Below are 25,353 nucleotides of genomic sequence, written 5' to 3' on the forward strand. Positions count from 1 at the left end.
GTTGAGTTGCATCTGGAAAAAATGACTGTTTTTTAAATAATATGTTTACCATATAAATGCGTTCCACGTTTTGGGTACCTGCACTGTCTGTAGCTTCTGATAAAATAACAATGACTTTGTAAGTTTAAATTACTACATAACACTATATCGATTGTGTAAAATACCATTGCAACTATTGTGCAACTACTGACAACCCGAATAAATCGGTACTTTATCCTACACTCCTGCAAACACATTGTTTGAACGAGCTGAACAAGTAAGCAAGTGTGCAAAATAACTTGGTTCGTCGTGGAACCCAATTCGAATAATACCACAGACTAGATAAGTTTTAGATAGTAGTTTTGTCTGTGATCTGTGATCAGCACTACCTAATATTCCAAGTAATGTCCGGTCCAACGGTGTGAATAGGCTCGCTGGGGTGAAAATGATTTGAAAAGTTTCTAAACAGCAGCAGTGGGGAGTTCCAATCAAATTGTTACATTTCACCGAAGAAAATAATACAATAACTTGCTTGTCAATTCAGCGAGGAATAGTATTGGTTTTATCGAGATTTTTTTTTTTTAATTCAATATTTGTTATAATTTTTAAAAACTTTTATAAAAGAAGCGCCTAATTAAGTTGAAATCATTTTGGATTTAGTCCTCCACTCATCTGGGTTAATACTTCTTTTTTTACAAAAAAAAAATACAAGAAAATATGACATAATATACATAACATACAAATAAATATATATAAATTTATTTCTAAAAATTTCAATTTTAATTTTTCCATTCTCTGGTAAAACAATAGTGATGAAATAAATGGAAAAAATATAACAATTAAACCGAATTGATATTTAACAATAAATTTCAGTTTTATAACTTGTTAATTATTATTATTATTAAAATATTAAAAATTTGTCAGTATCAGTCTTGTACTATTTTCTGTTTATCAGTAAAATTAATTTATTTTATCCGCTTTAGAATCTCGTTATGAACTTGTTAGATTTTCTATTGGATCGTCTATGATCTAATTAGTGCAATACAAATCTATTTGTTCTGAATTTATTATTTTGCATATGATTCAAACACAATTAATCATTATTTATACGGAATTTTATTTCCTACTTATCATATCAGATCTCAAAAGAATATTGTGTTTTTCTGAAATTTATTATACAAAAAAAATCCCAAATTTTCCATTTTTTCTATGTCTTAAGTTTTTTTCCGGGAATTTTCGGGCATTTTGATCTCTACTTGCTAATAATTTGCACTTACATAATACCGCACTTACAATATTAATTATGACTTTTAATAAACTGTTCAAATAACGAAGTCAGTCACTAGTCAGTTAACTATATTCAGTGTTTCATGTGGATTTGAATAAAGTTCCCAAGTTGTTTTGCCAAGTTTTTTTTTTACATTGAAGTCCATATCCAGACTACTAAGGACTATTAACATATGATAACTTTCAACCGGGAAATTAAAAAGGAACCTGACCTAACCGAAACCATACTCGGTTTTGGACAGGCTTCGACGGTCATCTTCTTAGACACCTACACATAATGTTATATCTATACATTATCGGTTACTAGTCGTGTATAGATGAAAAATTATACGAAACAAAACATTTTACAAAATGGCGGTCACTTTTTCGTTGAAAATTGAAAGTGACCCTTCTGCATTTGTCTTGAGATTTAAGAATACAATAGGTAGCTTTAAGCTGTGTTTGCAATAGTAATTATTGTTACAAATAAGATGTAACCAACGTGTACACGACGGCCGGGGACGCGGATGATCGATACTATATCCGGTGTGTGCGTGGCCGTCGTGGCCGACAGATGGCGTTCGGGTCGTCCACCGGGACACGCGGTGCCGCCGCCGCCGCCGTTACCCACGTGGTCGCGCGTACACTACCCTCTTCCGCCGCTATCCACTTCCGGTCGGCGGCGGCGGCGGCGGCGCGCATCCGCCGAGTATCCGTAGCGGCCGCCGTCGCCGCCGCCGCGGCACGCACTCGGCGTCCGCAGACAGCTGGGGGCCGTCGCGTACACTCTTGCCGCCGCCGCGCCGTGTGGCCATCGCGGTATCGGGACAACGTCCGCCGCCGCTCGTCCACCACTTGTTGACGTTCTGTATTCTTTTTTTTTTTTGTTTTTAACAAAATTATCATTAAAAAATAATATTGTATTTATATTATAAAAAAAACAAGTCACCGTTTAAGTAACAAATGGTTTGTTAATTAATACTATTTTTATAATTTCTTATTGCCAATCGTGTGTTCATCATCGTTGGGCCTATCACTAGTTGTTGGACACTGTGTTTTGCTGACTTGATAGTATAATATATATAAAATATATATATATATATATATATGCAAAACCGATGAGTACCATGGAGTCGTCTGCGAGGTACGTCTCAGCACACCAACGATAGTGATCTATATTGTAGTTTAGTTTGCATGACAACCGTACCCTTAGCGTGACTTATACAACACACCAATATGTATTATTATTGTTGACCATGTTGAATCGTTAAACAATGTATTTATTTATTTATAGATACAGTATTTATTTTAGAAAAACATTTTTTTAAATTTAATTCTCTTACAACCCATTTTGCAAGTAAAATGTTTACAAACGTAAAGATATATGTATGTATTTTTTTGGTGTGCCTTTTGTGGGGTGGGTACTAAAAAAAAATGGTTTTTCAAGTACCCGAAATATGGTTAAACGACGATCGAACAAAGGTTTAAGTCGTCCAGAGTAATGTTTTGTAACTGGAGAGAATTTAACGGCCACATTAGTTTTTAATTGTTTTAATCGAAACCCGTTTATCTTAAGTTTGTCAATGAACTTCAATATTACTTTTGACATTTAAAATAGTTTTGAAGACTAGCAATTCACATTCGCATTTACTAGCAATTCACATTTATCGCTCAACCATTTTAACAGGAAACAGCTATAATTACACTTCAGCCAGTTTTCCAATTCCAACAGTTCCGAGGAAATACATGTATATTATTATATCGCTGTTAATAACAGCATGTTATCCTGTTGCAGAACGGAATTATTTTTAAAAATATCAAATAAAGCCTATTTTTTTTTAATAGGAACAACCAGACTGTAGACATATTTATAATAATCGACTAGCAGTTCTTAACATACTATAAAACGGGTTTATTTATATTTTATGAAAATTAGATGATTTTTTTTTTTTTAACCGGATGGGTTTTTTTAACCATCTGTTTAAGCACATAATAAGTGAAACGGTTAACGTACTTTAGATTTAATTAGAATAAACGAGCTTTTTTTACAAAAACAACAATAAAAACCAACTATAACAATAGAGGAAAACTTGCTCTATTGTTGCCTATATTAAATTATACATAGCAATATAAACATTGGTGCAAACTTTACAAAAAAAAAAAAAATTCAGAATAGCCATCTTGGCACGCGTGTTCTGTTATAAATGGGTCGTTTTATATTTTGTATTAATAGTAAAAACCAAAAGACAAGCGGTTGAATACTTGCAACAAACATGAGTTAAGGTACCCACTATAATGCACTGTGAATAATTTAAGAGCAACTGAATCCAATAGGACATAGTTCTAGTTAGTTTAGTTGATGGAATTTCATATTGTATTGATTGCAAAGGCCAAAGCGTTTATACTAAGATATTTATATATATATTACAACATAATTTTACACATTCACAAAGGCATGAGTACTTTTTTTTTATGATGCTGGGAAACATTTGTCTGGCCCACCTGTGTAAAGGTCGCAAATCGACCCAATTACATTGGCAATAAATAAATTATAAAAAAAAACCTTTCCGACTTAACCTTGAAAGTTTCAAAGAATCACGAGAAAAAGTTTTAGATTCAATTTTATTTCAATATTTCATACAAAGTTAAGAAGAAAAAAAAAATATATATATACATATAAATATTAAACCTTACGGTGTGCGATTTCTCGGTGAAGTTTTGGCTTAAGTTATTTATACTTTCCACAAGCACATTCCATACAAGGAGCTCTTTTTTTGCATACTACCAATAGAGGCTGTAACACATTCATTTATCACACAAGACGGGTACACAAACATTTTCATCACCTAAGCAAAAAAAAAAACCCCAGAAACTATCAACTGATAAACACTAGACTGTCGAAAGGGTCGAAACTAGTAACAAGTCCCTATTGTATAGTTTTGCAAAGTCAGACTAACCGGAAGACAAGACCTGAGCTTCACGGCAAAGGTCAAGTGTATTACCACCTAGCTATAATAGTAAACGTTATCAACCCAAGCCACAACATATCGTATATTATTCCCTAATGGTCAATTGACAATTATTATTTGCTAGTGCCCCAACGACACGGTTTTATAGATCTCATAAATCATCTATGTTACCCAATCTAATAACGTTCACAAGTTGGTAGTATATAATATGTAAAGAGCTACTTGTATACAGCTGATATAAAACGGTAAAAACGGTAGGTTTCTTTATTTTGTTTATGTTAATTTTGAAATTTGCATTTTAACGTGGCCATAAATTGTAATTAAATAATAATAAAAAAAAAATAATACTTACCAAAAGGCACTGAAAATGGGCTTTTCTACAAAAAACAAGCTGCCGCTTTTTGCACTGTCGGTTTTCTATCCAAATCTAAATAAATGGGTTTTGTAATAATTGTATTTCATTTTTCTTTTTTTTTTTACATAAAGTGTAAGCTCAAAATATAATCACTTTACCGAAACCGGTTGGAGCCCCAAACCTGCAGAGATTGAGGTTATTATCTTATCTATCACAGAGGGAAGATGTTGCTCTCTTCCCAAGACTCTGAAATTATACTAACCGTTATCGCGTGAGACACTATAAGAACAGCTTCTCTTAATATATATATATATATATACTTATTCGAACATTTATAATTAACTTTTGCGAGTAAATACACTTTAACGGATGCTTCAAATGTCACATGCCGTACCTACGTACCTCGTTAAGATAATACAACTATATTATATTGTACATATTACATTGTCTCTGCTCGTACGACTAGTGCAAACATTTGAACAGCTGACGTTAAACCAATATTGTCGTACTTAGGGACTCACAAAATGCACTGCTCGGCGGCGCTCCACTTACAACAATATAATATATAAAGGACATTATCATAAATTAAATATACCCAAACAAACACGGGCAACGCAGCCCATTATACTTGCATTTTTTGGATTTCGTTGTGTAAAACAAGTTGTACACTCAATTTGTTATTACTTTTTTTTTTTTTTTAAATACACTTGCTGACTATGCTGTGTCTTATTAGAAGATTTTACCGGTTGCAGGCAATACAGTATAAATAATATAAATATACATTAACTATCTAGCGGTGATGATACATTTTTCAATGTACCTTATATGGAATTTAATTAGAATTCTTCTTTCTGTAAGCCACATAAGCTTACTACGTTGTAGAATATCCGCTTTATTTTTTTTTTTGTTTGATCAATAATTTGTCAAGCTTAGCGAGACACACACACGTATATAGCTTAAAAAAACACATTCAATCAATTTAGTACACATACACATGTCCCACTTGTGAACACTATGTAGACATATGACTCCATATAATATCCACGTGGCTGCTAACTTTGGAGATCTGACCATCGCATCACATTGCTTACCGCCGCTTTCAAGTATACCGCCGTGTATTGTTGTATAAACAGTACATAAGTAATTGAGCACAAGCACAGTGCTTCCAACTCGGCCGTAAACGAAGCAAACCGTTTCAAGTTTAAACGACTACTTATTGTGCAGAAGACTTCCCCGAAAAGGTGTACCGCTGTCGATCTTACAAACTCATTGATCCGTGTCCGAGTACGGTGAATAATTAATCGCCGACAATTGATCTCAGCAGGAAAGTGATCAATTGTCGGTCCAATGAAAATCAGGTGTACAAATGGACAAATGGACCAATTCGGCGGTAGGTCGACAAGTGACAACACACAAGATACTTAAGTACTAATGTACTGAGGCGGGGTCGCCGTCGTGCCCAAGCCGGATCCTGGGCTACATAATCTATAATGTGTATTATCTGGGTGGTGAACTTTCAATCAAACGCATCGACTATTATTGCGGAAATCTTCGCCGTAGTTGTTTTAAGACGGTTCAAATACGGGTCAGGGTTACTATATAGCACGCTGTATAATATATATATATTTATATATAGTATATTGCTTGTACATCCGCGATAATCATCATCATCATCATCGCATCATGTCTACGCTGAACTGGCACACGAACGTCGTCGTTGTAGTTTGAGAGCTTGTCTTACTGAATTTTCCGTCTATTTTATTATTATATACAGGGTGTCCCAGTTTAAAATACTAATCGATTTTTCTCCAAAAATACTAATCCGGTCAAACATTTGTTTATTAAAGACTCTGAGTGTACAAAGGGGGACGTCTAAAAAAAAAATACATAAATCTGGTCCAAAATTCAAAATGGCCGACTTACGGTCAAAAACATGTTTTTTTTTTTAAATGGAAACCGTGTATTTTTTGTATACCAAACAAATGTGTTCTTATAAAAACTAACAACTTTTGTGGGAAAAAATTTTCGGTAAAACCCATAATTTAAATGAAAAAACCCATAGTTTGTAAATTTAGTCTCTTTAGCTATTTTTGGTTTTGTCATTTTATTTTGATATTTATGGTAACCTCGGTATGTGTGGTAACTATGGTTTTTGTCTTCGTGATACACAGAAAAGAGGATAACGTTAACAATAAAGATAATGATAATGTAATGGTAAGGTTAGGTTAGGTAATGAATAATGATAAACATACCACACAAACCAAGGTTACATCACATACCACGGTTACCACACATACCATGGTTACCACACATGACACGGTTACGATATGCATCAAAATAAAATAACATAACTAAAAATAGCTAGAAACTTAATTTACAAATTATGGTTTTACCGTTTAAAATATGGGTTTTACCGATATGATAAGAACATTTGTTTGGTAAACAAAAAATACACGGTTTCCGTTTAAAAAAAAAAACATGTTTTTGACCGTAAGTCGGCCATTTTTAATTTTTGACCATGTTTTTTTTTTTTTTTTTTAACGTCCCCCTTTGTACTCTAAAAGTGTCTAATAAACAACCTTTTTTTTGATCGGATTAGTATTTTTGGAGAAAAATCGATTAGTATTTTAAAACGGGACACCCTGTATATAACAAAATGCATTTAACATATTATTATGCAACGCGATGACAATAACTGCATAATATTATTATGATGCATCACAGTGCGTGCGTTTTTTTTTTTGGCGAAAACGGTACAGTTTTTTTTTTTTGCAACCAAAACCCAACACCAGCCGTTTACTCGGCCAATACCAATAACCTCCCTACCCCCCCCCCCCCATTTTGTAATATATTATATTGAAACCGAATAAACAACCACTTGGCTGTTTCCAAGACGCTCTCGGTCTGTGATTTATTCGACGGCCGTCCTACTTTTGTACGTTTAATTATACCTATGCGGACCCGGGTGATCCATTAAACGTTTGCTCGGGGCCCTTAAGACTTTGTGTGTACACAGAAAAGCAGCCGAACCGAGATAAATAGGGCACCAATGCGGGGGAGGCGAAAATAAAACAGATAACGCACACGGACCACCGCAGGTCCCGAGGGAGCCGTGTCGGTTCAAAAAATTATCCGTGCGAGGCACTATATAATAATATTATCACCACCACAAGCCCTTTGTGCGTTGGCCAAAAGCTGTTGTTCAGACATAGTTTTGGGACAACTAAAATTATGGTTAACACAATAATACAAGTGTCGCAATACGTTTCTAGTTGGTGTAACTTAAATTGTACAATTGGGGCCAACTGAATTTTTAGCTAGAGCAATATTGTGTCGTTTACCACCAGCCTACCACCAGGACATAATATGGTTATTATGGCCGCAGTTTGATTTGGACGTATACAGGGTGATTCATTAAGGATAAGACACTCATTTGTTCATTTGTTATGACTTTGTTAAGATTTGATTTTTTGACTGTATTTCTTAATACTTTCAATCGTTACTACAAAGACGAGTAGTTTTATTTATTACACGCATAAAAATAATTCGATATAGTGGGTTTGTAAAACCAACCTGTGTACCTGTGTTGGAATAGGTGGTAATCTGTAGATGGGAACCGTTTGTCTATCATTATTCCAAAGTCTTTTATACCAGTGACTTTTTTTTTTTGTAAGAGTGTTATCCCAGACACGAGAACATGATAACTTATTAAGAGGAAAATGTTGTATCTTAACAAAGTCATAGCTAATGAACAAATAAATGAAAATTCAAACGCTAAAATATTTTTATTTTTTTTTTGTCTACAAATGCATGTAATTAAAAACATATGTTGCCATTTAAAATGAAAACTAAACCCCCCCCCCCCTATTTGGCCTGTATGTTATTTATAATTTTTCGTTTAAACATAATGCAATGTTGTGCACAGGGACAATTCCACTGGGTTCTGGAACGCGCACGTGGACAGCTGGTCCCAAGAACAGATGAAGTATTCGGTGGCGTTCACCGTGGCCATGTGCTTTGCGTACACCGTGGTGTTTGTGCTGGGTTTCGCGGGCAACATGTCCGTGGTGCTGGTGGTCTACAAGAACGTCAGGATGCGGTCGTCGCCCACCAACATATTCATCGTCAACCTGGCAGTGGCAGATCTGCTGGTCAACGTCTTGTGTGTTCCTTTGACGCTCATCAGCAGCATCACTAGGGGTGAGTAGTCTAGTGGGAGCTGTACAATAGTTGTGAGTTTTTCGTTCGCCGTGTCGGCTTAATGGCAGTTGTATACGCTGCGAAAAAAAAAAAAAAAATCAAAAAATAACGCGTGTCCCCTTTTGAAATCCGGTCGGATATTGTTGTCGGTTATACTTTTGAAAACTCTGCGCCGTCACGTAGTGCTCTTTATGGGGTTGTTCTCGGGATGAGAATTTTAAAACGGCCACGTTATGTTACGGACAACAAAAGTTTATGCGGATCCCCCCCCCCCCCCCCCTCGGGATGCAAACCGTGTACACGGTACACAATAACAACACAAGGAAGCGCAATACACGCACCGCGCGCTCTTAATGTTAAACAATATGTGTGCGGTGTATGATAAATCTCTCACCGAAAAAAAAAAAAACACTCATACACGTTTAAGATAAATCGACCGATGGATCGGGTTCGTCGTGTGAGACGGTCAAAGGGCGTACAAAGATAGATTGCTCGCCGTCGGATGGTAAAAAACAAAATCTGTCATTTTTTCCCTCTTTTCTTCTTGTGTTTCCACTGCGTGGTCTAAAACGTGTATAAAAAATGAGATATAACGCAGTTTGTCGTTCCCGGTATGTATTTCTTAGGGCAGGGACAGTTATTTCTTTACAAGTGTTCTTTTAATATAGTTGGCGGGTTTGCTGCCGACTTATACTGTATTGTTCAAAACAATTAGGGTTACTAAGTAAACGTTTTTCAAAAGAAAACATTCAAAACCGTAGTACACACTCAACCGTTTGTTCCCCGGAGGCATGTATTTCATTTACGGTTACAAGACTTTTTGCTGGGAGGAAAAAATTAAACAAAGAAAAATAGAACGGTGATTTTCGTCTGAAGAGCAAAGTCCACACACGCTATATAAGAGGAGTTGAGGTAAAAAAAAAAAAAAAGCTCATTTCTTTCTGCAATTCAAATGCAATTTAGCTAGGTCGTTGCCTTTTAGAAAACCCTATTGAACACACACACACACATAAATTCAAAAGCCATTATAGAAAATGATTGTGTCTGGAAAAAACACACAATTTTTACAATGTATTTCTATTACCGTGTTGTGTTGTCGATAAAAAAAAAAATAAATGATTCCACGAAGACGGTGTGACACATTTTGTCGTGCCTATCATAAATTATACAGCAACATCATTAATATTCGCGGAGAATAAAAAAATGATAACAATCCGACTGATTGGCCATTGTTATTATTGCACTTGGCGGCGGTTAGTCGGTTATATCGGTTTTACCATCAAACATTAACCGAGATTGATCAAAACAGATGTATAGTGGAAATATTGAAAATTATTTAAAACGCACAGGTCGCAGTCGACTTAAAAATGAGACATTATGGCTAAATAAAGAAAACTAATGTCAGTGTTAGTGTTATACAGACACTTTGCAGACATTCCAAAAAAAAAAAAAATACCAACAGAATACGAATCGAGGTTTGCCGCACTACATTGAAAGCGTTCTATTAATTACAGTTTAACCTTGTTCCAGATTGTGCATATGTATTTTAACAATGCGCACGACACACCGTCGATAAAACAATATATAAATCCAAATTCGGCGTTATTACAATAATAATAATAATATATATCAAAATGTTTGCTCGTTTTTTACATTCCTTAAGCTTGTCGGCGCCCCCCCCCCACCCTCCCGTCTGTGTTGTATTGGGAATTCCGCTTTGGGCACGGCTGCTGGGGGGGTTCACTGTTATACTTGAACGTGATTTGAAATACAAATCGCAAACCGGTCGGTCGAATGAATTTAGCAATTTTGTCTTAGACGAACAAATTCTCAAGACAGTTTTTCGCGAATTCCGTTTTGACTTTGGGTTGGCGCCCCAACACCGTCGTCAAAGACGGATCGATTTGATAATTGATTGCCCTAAGCGTTGCGCTGCTATTCCAAGAGATAGGTTTACAAACATTTATTCCAAACGCATAAAACATTATGCGCTGTATGTGTACGCAATTTTTTTTTTTTTTTTGGACGAACCTAAAGTCATCCTGAACAAAATGAATTACTATCAAAGTACACGGGGCAGGTCCAATTCTTTTTGGGACACCCTGTACGTCCGGTTTCGGTTTATCGTCTCGGCTGCCGTTTCATTTTTTATTATTTCACTGAACGGGCAAGTCTGAAAAATACACACTATTACATTGGTCGTGCGGTTCGACTGTATATAATATATGGTAATCTGTGATGTGTATTTTTCGGTACACGTTGTACTATATTTTTCAATATTTTTGAAAATTTTTATCACCAATCCTCGAAGGCCAAAAAGGGGGATTTTAGTTTTTTTTTAATGGCAACATATGTGTTTTTAATTACATACATTTGTAGACAAAAAATAAAAAAATATTTTAGCGTTTGAATTTTCATTTATTTGTTCATTTGTTATGACTTTAAGATTTGATTTTTTGACTGTATTTCTTAATATTTTCAATCGTTACTACAAAGACGAGTAGTTTAATTACACGCATAAAAATAATTCGATAAAGTGGGTTTGTAAAACCAACCTGTGTACCTGTGTTGGAATAGGTGGTAATCTGTAGATAAGAACCGTTTGTCTATCATTATTTCAAAGTCTTTTTATACCAGTGACTTATTTTTGTTAGAGTGTTATCGCCAAATGGACAATGCGAACATAAATATGAACTTGATGTGCTACCGGTTTTGGAAATCCGAAGAAACATGATAATTATTAAGAGAAAATGTACTATCTTTACAAAGTCATAACAAATGAACAAATAAATGAAAATTCAAAATTCAAACGCTAAAATATTTTTTTATTTTTTGTCTACAAATTTATGTAGTTAAAAACATATGTTGCCATTAAAAAAAAACTAAAATCCCCCTTTTTGGCTTCAAAATATTGAACCCTTCAAGGATTGGTGATAAAAATTGTCAAAATATTGAAAAATATAGTACAATGTGTAACAAAAAATCTTGGAAAAAAATATTGTTCAAAATATTAATATATTTCGAGAAAATTAGTGTCTTATCCTTAATCAATCACCCTGTATAGGAAGTCTTGTGCTCGAGATTGGGGCACATTAGACGGAGAAGAGTTGTGATTGCAGTAAAGGCTGTTGACGGTGCCGCAGTAAGGATAGATATTATAGATAGTCAATATTATTTTATATGTTTTCAAATATAAATAGGTTAATTTAACGTATTTTTAATTAAATATTGTTTTTGTTTTGCAACACCTGTTCGCGCGGCCAACTCGAGAGCGCAACTAAAATGTAGTTTGAAAGTATATTGTATGTATAATTATTCGAAAAAAATATAATATTATTTATTGCCACGACACACAGGATGAATCATTGGACCAGCTGTCCCCGGGTTTTTTCATCATGTTAAAACGTCTTAATTACAATCGCACGTATCGCAACCGAGAAAATAACGATCGGCTCTATTTTATAATGATAGACCAACCGATATCGGCCTCCAGTTAAAACCGTTTCCACTCGAAGAAATTGGTAAATCGTTGTTGTTGCCAAAATATAATAATATCTCGAGGCTGATCTAAGGGCAAGGGGAATGAGTAAATAAATTCATATGGAAATTAGTCATGGCAGTAAAACCCATTTAATTAATAGCGTGCGAAGAAGAATTGATTGATTTCAAATTATAATATTTTGTTTCACATGTTGCATGTTGTTATGTTTTATGTGTAACAAATCCAGGCAAAGTTATCGTGCCAAAGGTTTCCACTGGTGGCGCGACTACCGTACAAAAGAGTCGGTGTACTTTTTCTTTTGTCTTTTTTTGGGGGGGGGGGGGCAAATCTCGATTGCGGCGGTCCGTACAAACAATAGGACGGGGTGGTTTTTATATATATTTTTTTTTTTGCAAGACGAATAAAAAACCACCGTTGGTAGAAAAGAGGTCTGGAAAAATAATTAAAATAAAACGCTGTGATCTTAACGACCGTAGTGTAGTAGGTAGACTGGAGCATACAAAAAGGCCAGGACTTGCCTTCAATGGATACTATCAATTATATACTATAATATATACAATTGATAACGGATGAATATAAAAAGAAAACCTAATATTGAAAACACCAAAAACACTAGGTACGATTAAACAGTTATATAAAATTAAGTATATAACATAAAGAAACTATGAATTTCCACGAATCTGTTCTAAAATACAGACGTCAAGATAATGATAGATAAAGCAATAACATAAACACATTAATTACATCATTTAGATCAGAAGTGGAGCAGGTAAAAAACTTTGTACTCAATTTAAGTCCACTCATTTGCAATCATCCTAACGAGCGGTGCATTTCTTGAGAAATCAGATTGTGTGTGTGTTGATTAACAAATTTTAGGTACATATTTCACAATGTTTTTTGATACTTGGAAAGTTACTTACCTATTCATCGCCTATACGGGAAAGATGAACGGACGTTGTGTTTTCAGTACAGGAAAACACATTTTCTCAGCAACCGAGTGTGTGTCTTACATCTGATGATCACCCTGTATTTGAAGGCCACCCCCTTGCCGTATTCTTGTGTTGTACTTTTGTATCTTAAGCACTTGACCGGAACGCGACCGCTGCAGAATTTTATTGTTGTGAAACTTTTTGGGTTTTTTCATTATAAGCACAACGTTATTATTATCGTTGTTATATATGTAATATGCTATTGCGTTTCCTTGCTCCGAGACAAAACCGTATGTACAAAATAAAAAAAATAAAAAAAAACCGGGTCGGATAGCCCTTTGAGATTTTTCTGTTTTTTCCGTCTCTCTTCAAAGCGATTTTTTAACAATACACAATATTATTCCAGCCCGTTTAAGCTCTGCGCGCACCTGTCTCCTCCTCTTATGCCTATTTCCCACGTGCTCGCCCACTTTCAACATAGTACAACAGCTGTTGGTTTATTATTATTAATAATAGACGACACCACACACAAATCGACAAATATAATTTCCAACTAGTGAAAATTTTTTTTTAAAAAATAGCCAAACCGACGCAATTAATTCACAGCAAAGCCGCCGTGACAGCCGATCGTTTATTTCTTATTATCATATAATTAATACCGCTTGTCTAGTCATGTTTTGTGTGTGTAATTTATCGCCAAACGATTATCTAATGTCAAAAACAATATTATTATAGGTACGGTTTTGAATCCGAACAGCTTTATCATATAGTAAACATAACGCCCATGCGATGGTTTTTTTTATTAATAAAAAAATAATGTATAATATTATTATAATTTCTTTTTTTTCGGTCTCTCTCACCCGTGTTAATACTTACCAAACGGTTGTCGAACGTTGTTATTAAGAAGTCGTTACGGTATGTAGTTTCTGTACAATTAATATCGTATGAGATTATAGTCTTGAAAAAAAAATTAGGTTATCTCTTTTGTGCGGATTCGAGCAATACCGGTTTTTAATAATAATATGTGTCGATTAATTCGGTTGTCAATAGAACCGATGACGTTATATTACTATGATAGCATTGGTTTTGTATTAATTATTCTATTATCGTTTTCAATAAGTAATCTGAAATCCGGTAAAATAATCTAAGTAAGTTAGTAAGTAAAATGTGTTTGTACTATGTATAAGGAAAAGAGTCGTTGGAATTTAATTGGCTCATAAAAAAATCGGTTTCCCATAAAACTGGTGTATTTTATTACTTATTTATTTATACTATAATTATTATTAAATTGTTTAAAATAAATGTAGCAATTCGAACCGACGCAACTGGTTTATGTAAAAACTGGGTTTTGAAAGGGAAAACCCACAGTACCATATATTATATAATAATAATTTGCATGCTGGCTAACATAGTTAGTTTTTTTTTCTCACGTTCAACAGGTAAGTACGAGACAAAGTAATGCATCTAGTTCAAACGTGTCATTGTCGATTGACTTGTTTGATATGGGAAATATTGTACATTATATTATGTGTAAGTGATCAGCCCAACGTTGAAGACGGCATTTGCATTTCGAAAAGGTCACTCTATAAACACTATGACTTGTATATTATGTTATATTGTACACGCTATTACCTACTACTATACCCGGATTTATATTATCATTATCATTTTTTTTTTTTTTTAATGTGTTTACATCAACTATCAAGGTATACACACAAATGCAAAACAAATTGGGACGGAACATGTATAGCTGTTATCCTATGGCCTCCCCTTGTATTCGTGGTACACGAAATCTAATTAATTTGTATACCGTAATAACTATAATAACGCGTTTAAATTGTACTCATTATATAATATAATAATTAGCAATATTAAACGATTGCTGTTTATCTTTCACCTTCTGTATTGTACGTGTTCACGGTTAGGCATAAATCTAATCTGGTATTGTAAAACTAAAATTTCATAACAATAATCGATTCAATTTAAAGTCTAGCCGATTATTATGTTTGTACAAGAATATGTACCTAATATTATAATATCTAAGAAATTATAAAATATGTTTTTGCAAATTAAATGCACTACTGAGTTTAGCGCATCGTTTTTAAATACCTGCAGTAGTGTATTGTTGGGTAAGGATCATCATCCCTTATCAGTGATTCTACCTTATCAAAAATAGATAACAGGATTATTATCAATGTTTTGTTATCAGTGATAAGGATTTTTTTTTGCCATCAAAAAATGGTTGACAAATATATAATTCGATGCTTAAGCGCTACTGAAACCACAATAGAGATGCTTTACAATAGTGATGGAAATTCATAATTTAAACCACTACCTTATTTTATGCATTTTTTTTTATATATATAATTCCAAAGTTTGAAAAATGTACATCACACAATATTAGCTTTGGTTTTTTTAGACAGGTTGGACTTGTGTTTTTATAAAAATTTCGCTAGTTCCTAGTCAACAGTCGCTTTGCAAGTACTTCCAGCATCAAAGTAATCGTTCAATACTTATATAATGTAAGACCGCTCCGTGTTTGTAAGTAATGAAGGTAATTGTTGTCAAGACAACAAAACGAGGATTTACAAAGCCTTTGTTTTTTTTTTTCAACGTACTTAACGAGGCGCGAGTTTTGTGTATGTATTTGTTAATCATTCGGATTTCATCGGTGCCCCTGGGGCAATTTTGTTTATAGCTATTGAAAGTACATAACGTTCAAAGGTATATTATATGATGAGTTGTTGCAAATGAAAACTTTTCCAACTTGTTCATCAACTGTGATGTGTTTGTGTTCAACTGAAATTCGTTTCAAAGGGCCCATTTTTTTAAAATCTAGATTACACACTTTGTTCGGTGTGTTGTTATTTATTACAACCATTATTTTCTTAATAAGTACTATAGGTAATACACGATGTGTGTGTGTGTGTGTGTGTACAAAATTACAGGTAATCTTCGGTGGTCGAGTGTTGGTAGTTATGTGTCGTTATTTAGGTCAGTACCTATACTTAGTTAGGGATGAGGGCAAAACACTAATCAGTCGACGACCAAGACCAAGTGGTCTTGTTGATGATACAAATATAATAAAAATAAAAAACTTTTTAGATTGCGACCAAGCGAGCATACCCGGAAAAGTAATACCTTAACTAAACGTATTAGAGCAATGGTGTGTGTGTGTGTGTACAAAAGGTATTATAAAAGTTTTGTTCGACCCCAATGGGGCGACACCACCGTAAACAGATTGTTAACGTTTTTAGGGCGGTCTTAGTTTTCTTATACTTTGAGTAATATACATTTTGAGGCCAAGAACTACTACTACTGAAAACCGACATAGGTTTTCGAAGGAAAATAAATACACCCCAGCCAACGTTCCAATACTTTAGGCCTTGAACTTTAAACCGAATTTATAATACATGCTGTACACGCTGTATGTAAATATTATTGTATACATTATTTACTGTACTTTTGACTTTTAAATATATTTTCTCACACAAATTTGCACACCAAACGATTGGGTTTTTTTCAAGCGACTTGTATTTCCGTCATAAGTTTTTATAGTTTTTTTTTTTTTTTTTTTTAATAGCTAGGCCTATATCTTCGATTGTGAATAGGGTGTATTCCCTCGGTGCGGTGCTTTTATTACTCTTAAATTTATCCACCAACCCTAAACCACACCGGCGGCTGCGAGATATCAGATAGGTTGTTTATTTTTATTACTCCAAACAAAACATTTGAATTTATTTCCAAGCGTTTATGTATACCGAGAAAATATCGCAGGAAAAACCCTATTTCGCTTTAGTCAATATATTTCAAAAACCACAAGATAAAAAAAAAACACCGCATAAGTCGGTCGTGGAACCGTCTACAAGCGATAATAGTGTTCTTAATTCACAATTTATTTATTTTATATTCCATTATTTTTTTTTTTTGCTAAAAATCGTGCCAAGTCAGGGTTTTATTCAATATTTTATAATGTATGTACTATAATGCACTGCGACGTAGGCTAGAATTAAAGCTGACAAGCTGACAAAAATCACATTTTTTAGGAAACGCAAAAAACCGGCAAAGAGTTTTGCTGAACAACAAAAAAATCTATACAACATTATTTTAAAGTGATTCGGACCGGAAAAACTTAAATATACCATCAAAATACACAAGTTTGGTAGATAAACATTTTTTTAAAAATTTTAAATGAAGTTTGAAACATGTGAGTTTTGACGCCAAGAAGGTAAAAAATCAGATTTCCAAGTTTTTTTGGGTCGATCATCTGGTGCAAAGGGCAAAACGCTTCCCATAATGTACAACATTTATTTATTTATTTAAAATTAAAATATATTGTTATTCTATTAAACAAAATAACATACAAACAACGTTCAGAGACAACCGCAGTAAAATATTATTGTTCTGTTGCCTAAATAACATTTAGGGAGGGGTGGACCTAAGGGGAATTAGCACCCCCAATTTTAAAACAAGCGCCCTCTAATATTTTTCCTATTTATGTACTAACAAATATGCTTAAAAAAATGTTTAATATAAAAAAAAAATTAAAAGGCTTTTGCACAGTTGAGAACAGTGTTTATTATTCAGTATTAATCATCAATATCACGTGTCTATCACTTCCCATTAGTTATGCATCTTGTGAACGTTCGTTTTCTGCTTTAAGAAAAATAAAGATTTGGCTTAGGGTTTCAATGAGACGGGACAGACACACAGATTTGCCAATATTATAAATCGAAAAAGATATGACAAATTTAATTAACATAAACAAAGTTATTGACACGTTTGCAGAACAAGCAAAGCTTGCAATAACTATTGTATAAAATACCTGTACAATGTAACGTTGCATATATTTTTATTATAAAATTAAAACGCTAATAAACTAAAGTGTTAAATGTTAAGTTAATATACAACGTCCTTGTTGAAAAAAAAACATTAACCTCATTAACTAAAATTCCTTAGCTTAAGCAACCTCCATTTTTTTATTCTCATTGCGCCTATGCTAAATAAACAAATTACAATCATTTTTTTCTTCTTCACAAATTTCTGATAAAACAATATTTTTAAGATTTTTGGACACCCGTGCAGCCAAACTAAGTGAAAACGGTAGTAAACGTTACTACCTGACTCTTAATTCTCATAATAGCGATACAATAATATTGTAATAATAGACCGGAAGTGTCCGAGGAAGTACCTGAAATGTATGTGTGTGTGGAACGATTGAATAACGTTTAAAATTATAAGGTTTTAGCTTCGATGCAGAGCTGAGAAGGTATTGTTTTTTTACAATGATGTGTTTTTATTTTTGTGTCTGGACCCACGATATCTCGTAAGCCGCTGAACCGATTTCTTTGTGTAGCAACACTCTATAGATCAGAAATCATACCTGAAAGGTACTTTATCAGGCCAAAAATTAAAAAAAGTCACCCCTTCCCCATCAAAATCGAGAAAAACACCTAAAAAATGTACAAATTGTTCAACTTAAAATAACGATGCTCTATAACTTTTTTAAAAATAGTCGAAAATGTTCCAAATTTATATGAATTGTTCTTCAAACATAGAACACTATCGATAAACATTAACAAACCAAAAAAATATCATAAACCTTTTCACTTAGAAGAGATAGAATTGTTTCCTTTATTTCACTTTTTCCAGCAAAGTTTTAGAGATTTTGATCTGAAAAGTAGACCAAAAATAGAATGTAAAATGGAACTATAACATATACAATTTTTTTCAAAAATCTGTAGTAAATTTTTTTTTTTTATTAAGGAAAAACCCCAAAAATAGGGTAAATTTACACTTTGGCCGTGGTCAGTTTCTAGGTTGCTATGTGTGTGTGTGTGAATCGACAGTCGACAGGTAATGAAAATATTTTCATTATATTGTCAATTACGTTATATATGGGTAACTATGACAGTACATTTTCATAGACAGACGATCGACCCTTATCGTAGCCACCCTGCACAAGACTAAATATTAAATTTTAATCACATTATTGCTGGCCCAACGATATCTTCTAAACCGCTATAACTGGTTTGAACATACTAGCCACAGATTCGCATCGAAGAGTTTATTTAAAAGTGATAAAATCTGTTGACCTGTGACCTCTCCGTCACCACTATGCCCCGACCCCACTGTACTGGCTTTTTTTTTTTTTTGCAAACACTGTGTTGTAGATATTTACACCCGCAATTGTCCGGATCATAACAATATAGTATATATATATATATATCATTTTCTGGAACTTTTGAGTAATATCCCGGCGGATTATAGTAAAACATATATATATATATATATATATTATTTACCCTTACGGACAGTCGTCGTTCTGGCACGTTCTGTATTCGTGTGTGTCAGCACATTTCTCGATCATAAATCAATGTGATCGTTTTATGTGTAAACCGTCTCTTCGCGCCAGACGACCGGCAAAACCGTTGAGCTGCACAAACACCGTGTCCTTTGCCGCTTAGCAAAAAAGCCTTCAGAAATTTCTGTGAAAAAATTACAATAATGCACAATTTTTTTCAACCCAACTTTATTGTCACGATACGATTTTCGTTTTAAAAATTAAATTACTCGTTTCAACTGCCGTTGAAATTAAATTATAACAACAGTAATTTTTAGCGGTTGGTCGTGGAAATTGTACGTGTTGTGTCTTTAACACTTTTTAGTTGCCAGGCTATAGAATTGAGTAATTCAGTTATTGTATGAATGGCGCTTAAAATGTGTTAAAGATACAATGCCAAGTTAATTAGTGTATGACATTTTAGTTTATGACCGTCTGTATGGAGTTTTCAGATGTATTCAACAATTATTACCAAGTCCTTAACTGATTTGGAAGCCGCAAAATGGCAAAACACTGTATTGTACAACAGAGTAGATTAGAACAATATTTACAAGCTAATTACTAGGAAATCAGCAGTTGTCATCACTGCGTCTATCGACATGGATAAGATGAGATATATTATGTTTGTTGTCCATAATAGTCATAATTAGGGCAGAGCACTTCTAGCATTTGCATATTTGTACAAAAAAGCCAACCATAAAGGAATTTCTTTTAGGTTATGACAAAGCCAAATCTGTAATTTCTGTGTTGCATATTTAGGTCTGTTTTGCTTTTTGAGACATTTATAAGTTATATAATTGCTTTTTAAGGGAATTTTTTTTTGAACATTTGCTTTAAAAACGATTTATCAAAAGTCAAAACAATAATCAGTAAAAAATTTCTAAAATATTGGAATTTTTTTTTAGGGTCAGAAGAATAAATATATCAAATTATTAAATAAAAAAATCAGCTATTCAATATACCTATCTTTAATAAATTATACATTATTTACAGTATAATTAAGTCAATAAATAGTAAGAGTTTCATTAAGCCAAAGTTTTTATTCATTTATTGGTCGTGGACTATGTAGTGTAGCATATAAATATAGTTTAATTTAGTCAGTCATTGTTTTTTTCTTATTTTAAATGTTTTAATTAAAGTAATTAATTTGTTTAATTAAATCGCTGAAAAATTTGTTTTAAAGCATATAAATTTAGTGCATATTTTAGGGTTTTCAAGTGCATAAGTGCTTGCATATTTAATGTTTTTTTTTTTAGAGCTACAAGTCCTCTGCTCTAATCATAATAACACCAGCTAATACTTTAACCTAACCAAAAGCGTTGGTTGTCGTGCATTCAATACGGGGCCGTTGCTAAATTGCCTATACGACGCGCCGTATCATCAGATTAATAATAATTTTTGTGCTTCGTCGCGATACAAACAAGACTTTTAATTAGTAAGTAAGTCTTTTTTTCTCTAAATAAATGCAATTTTTTCGTCCTAGCCGTTAGTGCACTGCGGTTAACACGAGAAAAATTCGATTAGAGGTAAATACTCGGGCCATGTTAATTTCTACGGCGTGGGTCACGATAGCATATACCATCAAGTCTGTATATTCGTGTCTGTACACGGTATAGGGTCGACCCCGTTCGCAGCCATATAATATGGTTATATAGCCTATACAATATATAGGAAATATTATGCCTGAAAGTGATAATAAAAAAAAAACAACACTGCTAAGCGAATATGTGGATGCTATAAAAAAAAAACAAAATACTTAACCGTCGGTAGAAATCACTGCAAAATCAATACCGGTGGTTTTTGTCACTGCGGTTAGGAGAGGACAAATATTTTCAGTAAACACTTTGAAAAAGAACAAGAGATTTTAAAATACAAATTGGTGGGCTAGAAAAAATTGTAGGCAACATTTGGAATCGGTTAAACAAATAATAAAAAATAAACACTGGTTCTTGTTGAAAAAAAAAAGGTCAAGTTTTTTGTACAGTGTTATTAACAAATAAGAAATTATATTAATGATTGAGCCATTAATTAATACAATACCTAAATATTAAATACTTTGTATATCAAATTTAATAAATGTATACATAACTATTACATTATATATTTTATATATTTGATGTGCAATATTATTCGTGTCATTGAACAACATTTTTTTTTTAAATTAAATTTTTATTTTTATACTTTTAATTGAACAGATGAAAAATAATTTACGAATAATGGAATTTTATACTTAAAATATTATTTTTCGAGTGTTATTAGTAACTAAAAATCATCATGGCGTGGTAAAGAAATTAGTTTTTTAATATTTCACTAAAACGACTAATAAAAATAAATTTTATCAAATTTTAACGACCTAAATGTTTTGTTTTGTTATTTTATACCTAACTACAAAAAGCCAAACCGTTGTAAAAAACACAAAACCATCATCGAAGCTAAAAACTAGGTTAGTTATTGTTACCGGCAGAGGTTTCACAGGCCTTTGTGTAAACGTTGAAAGTATTGACTTTTGATAAATGGTCTGATAATTTGATTTGGGACTTAATGTATTATGTACATTAAAACTATAATACACGACGTGCTACAAACTTCAAATGGCAAGTCAAACTTTGTGTATGTATGCGATGCGCGGTTATACTTACATTGCAAACACTAAACATGTATAGGCATTTAAATCAATACAAATTTATTAGTTATAAATCAAATTTGTTCGCTTCCCAACTTTGTCAAAATAGACATGATTTTTTTTATATCGGTCAACTTTGTTGTACTAATACCGGTGTAATTTTTTTTAGTATATTTTACAGTTCATATATTGTGTTGTTGTTCTGTTTAGAATGGAAGTTGGGCCTAGTCGTGTGCAAACTTGTGCCGTACTTACAAGGAGTGTCCGTTTATGCATCCATCAACTTTTTGGTAGCAATATCAGTGGAACGGTGCCTGTCCGTGTGTTTCCTGGTGACACCGGTGGGCAAAGGTATTTGCTTGCGAGCGGTCTACGTCATATGGATCGCATCTTTCACAATTACAATACCTTGGGCTGTGTTTTTCGACTTGCAACCCATGGAAGAAGGCAGCGATCGACTAGTAATATAAAACAATATTTTACTTGAAATCATTATGCCAAAAAATCATCCAAGTCATGGTCGACTAAAGAGATTGTTCGAATAAAAAACGACCAACTCTGCGTACAGATTGTACAAATGTTCAAAACTTCAGTAAAATTTGAGAAATGGAAAATCCATCTCGGAAAAACATTGACCCGTGGATATGTTATCTCTTATCAGTTCTCTCTTATCGCTTATCATTTATCCATTATCACACATCTCTTATCACTTAACTATAATCTTTCGTCGTTTATCAGTTATCACTTGTCTACATTCTCTTACCAGTTTTATATTAGGTTTGTTCGTTTTGACAAAAAAAGTGTACACTTGTTTCACTAAAAGTGTACTACACGCTGTTTGTTTTAGTGTTGTATTAGTGTACACTTTTTTCACACCGACCGTAGAGTAGGTGTGATACCCAATTATCCGTGTTGGTCGTTATCATATTTCTTATCAACTAATTTCTATAATCAATTCTACTATCGATAGAAATAAATTATCAGTTGATTAATCTACACACCAAAAACGTTTGTTTAGAAATACCACACCTGATCACACACCCCAGACACTATACTAATATTAGTGTACACTTTTTTTCCAAAACGAACGAACCTTTTTTATCATTCATCACACCGCTCGTCTCTTATCATTTATCTCTTATCACTTTCTCTTATCACGTGACGTGAAGTTTCTCCGCGTTCACATCCCAAACGGAGCTATTTATTTTTAATTTTAAACAAATAAACGCAATTTTTTCGAACCCGATTTTTCGTTTTAGATATGCGTCGAGTCGTGGCCGACCATGGAGAGCGGCAACTGGTATTTCGTGATCGCCAACCTGCTGTTGTGTTACCTGGTGCCGCTGTCGGTGATCGCCGTGTGCTACATGTTCATCTGGCAAAAAGTCAGCCGTCGCAAAGTGCCCGGCGAACCCATCCCCAACGGCGCGCACCTGCTGCAGAGATCTAAGCTCAGAGTGATCACGATGATCTTGTACGTGGTCGTGTTCTTCGCGGTCACTTGGCTCCCGCTGTACGTCGCCTTTACCTGTATCAAGTTCATCGACATGTCGCCGGCAGTGGAACAGTTCATCATATCGGCCGTGCCCATAGCCCAGTGGCTGGGCGCGTCCAACTCGTCGGTCAATCCTTTGCTGTACGCCATATTCAACCACAGGTTCAGGGACGGCTACAAGGCGCTGTTGTCCGGCAAAATCTGCCAGGCGTTCGACTACAGCAACTCCATGAAGTATTTCAACAAGAAGGCCGGCACCGTGGTGAAACGCAAGAAGAAACCCGCCAAGACGGACCGGAAGAAGCCCGCGCTCAGACGTACCATAGGCGCCATCTACGTCGAACAGTCCGCCGCCGCCGGTCTGGGTAACGCCATCGCCGACCGGACGGCCGCGGTCAAGCCCAGGTCGTTGTCCATGAAAGAGTTTCGCATGAACGACGAGTTTGCCGAATCCATGCTTCAGTATTATTCGAAAAAGTATGCAAAGTCGTTTGTCTGATTACACCCTCATTGAAAATACACACTATATGTGTTCAAACGAAAACTGTTACAAATCGACGCCCTACATACCTACATGTCGTCCTCGAGTACAAAGGGGAACGTTAAAAAAAAAAAAACATAAATATGGTCCAAAATGGCCGACTTACGGTTAAAAACATGTTTTTTAAAAAATGGAAACCGTGTATTTTTTGTTAACCAAACAAATGTGCTCATCGAAACTATTTAAACGGCGAAACCCATAATTTGTAAATTAAGTCTCTTTAGCTATTTTTTAGTTTTGTCATTTTATTTTGATGCATACGGTATGTGTGTTAACCTTGGTTTGTGTGGTAATCATGGTATGTATGGTAACCGTGGTTTTTGTCTTTGTGATGCACAGAAAAGAGGAACCTAGCCTCCTGAACGTTAACGATAAAAAATAATGATAATGTAATGGTAAGGTTAGGTTAGGTTAGGAAATGATAAACGTACCACAGTTACCTTACATACCAAGGTTACCACACATGACACGGTTACCATATGCATCAAAATAAAATAACAAAAAAAAATAGCTATAGAGACTTAATTTACAAATTATGGGTTTTACCGAAAAATTTTTCCTACAAAAGTTGTTAGATTTGATAAGAACATTTGTTTGGTTAACAAAAAATACATGTTTTCTTTTAAAACAACAAGATTTTGACCGTAAGTCCGCCATTTTGAATTTTGGACCATGTATTTTTTTTTAACGTCCCCCTTTGTACTCTTAAAGTCTCTAATAACAACTTTTTGATATAATTTGTATTTTTGGAGAAAAATCGATTTGTATTATAAAATGGGACACTCTGTATATTACACCCTTGTAACAGTATCTATTCGATAACTCTGTAAAAAAAAAAAAAAACAATGCCCAAAAACATCAACAATAGCATCAGCCAAAAAGACCATTTCTAACTTTGTTTGAATTTTCCATTTACAAAATATCATCATCTAGTCTTATGTGCTCACTCAAAATCCTCCCTCCGATATCGATCATGATAAGTAAGTTTGTTTGCTATGCTATCTAAGTAGTTTTATTCTGACATATCACCGACCTGTACTTTGCCTATAAACTCTATTATTTTACCATATAATATTGTTACCTTACTCTCTTGGGTCAGAAATCCCTCTGGTTTTTGACCATGTCCATTGCCTTCGAACAACATTAAACAT

General features: G+C 34.0%; 1 protein-coding gene across 1 annotated transcript; it reads left to right on the plus strand.

Annotated features, from left to right (window-relative positions):
* The first annotated feature begins 2,050 nt into the window (after window positions 1-2,050).
* Window positions 2,051-25,048, plus strand: LOC126834464 (neuropeptide SIFamide receptor-like). The gene is made up of 4 exons (XM_050566394.1): window positions 2,051-2,389; window positions 8,495-8,769; window positions 22,377-22,627; window positions 23,426-25,048. The coding sequence occupies exons 1-4, from the start codon at window positions 2,364-2,366 to the stop codon at window positions 24,158-24,160; spliced, it is 1,287 nt and encodes a 428-aa protein (XP_050422351.1). The 5' UTR covers window positions 2,051-2,363; the 3' UTR covers window positions 24,161-25,048.
* Window positions 25,049-25,353: the final 305 nt, after the last annotated feature.

The sequence above is a fragment of the Adelges cooleyi genome, unplaced genomic scaffold (genome assembly GCF_023614345.1).
Source record: "Adelges cooleyi isolate 19-005CV unplaced genomic scaffold, UGA_ACOO_1.1 ACOO_flye_CR_arks_rails_tigmint_CR_PRNA_21, whole genome shotgun sequence".
NCBI lineage: Eukaryota > Metazoa > Arthropoda > Insecta > Hemiptera > Adelgidae > Adelges > Adelges cooleyi.

Excerpts from the sequence above, each read along its gene's own strand:
- LOC126834464 (XM_050566394.1), top strand. The coding sequence starts at position 2,364 with ATGAGTACCATGGAGTCGTCTGCGAG. Across the intron at positions 2,390-8,494 it reads ACCATGGAGTCGTCTGCGAG|GGACAATTCCACTGGGTTCT; the intron begins GTACGTCTCAGC and ends TGTTGTGCACAG. Across the intron at positions 8,770-22,376 it reads CATCAGCAGCATCACTAGGG|AATGGAAGTTGGGCCTAGTC; the intron begins GTGAGTAGTCTA and ends TGTTCTGTTTAG.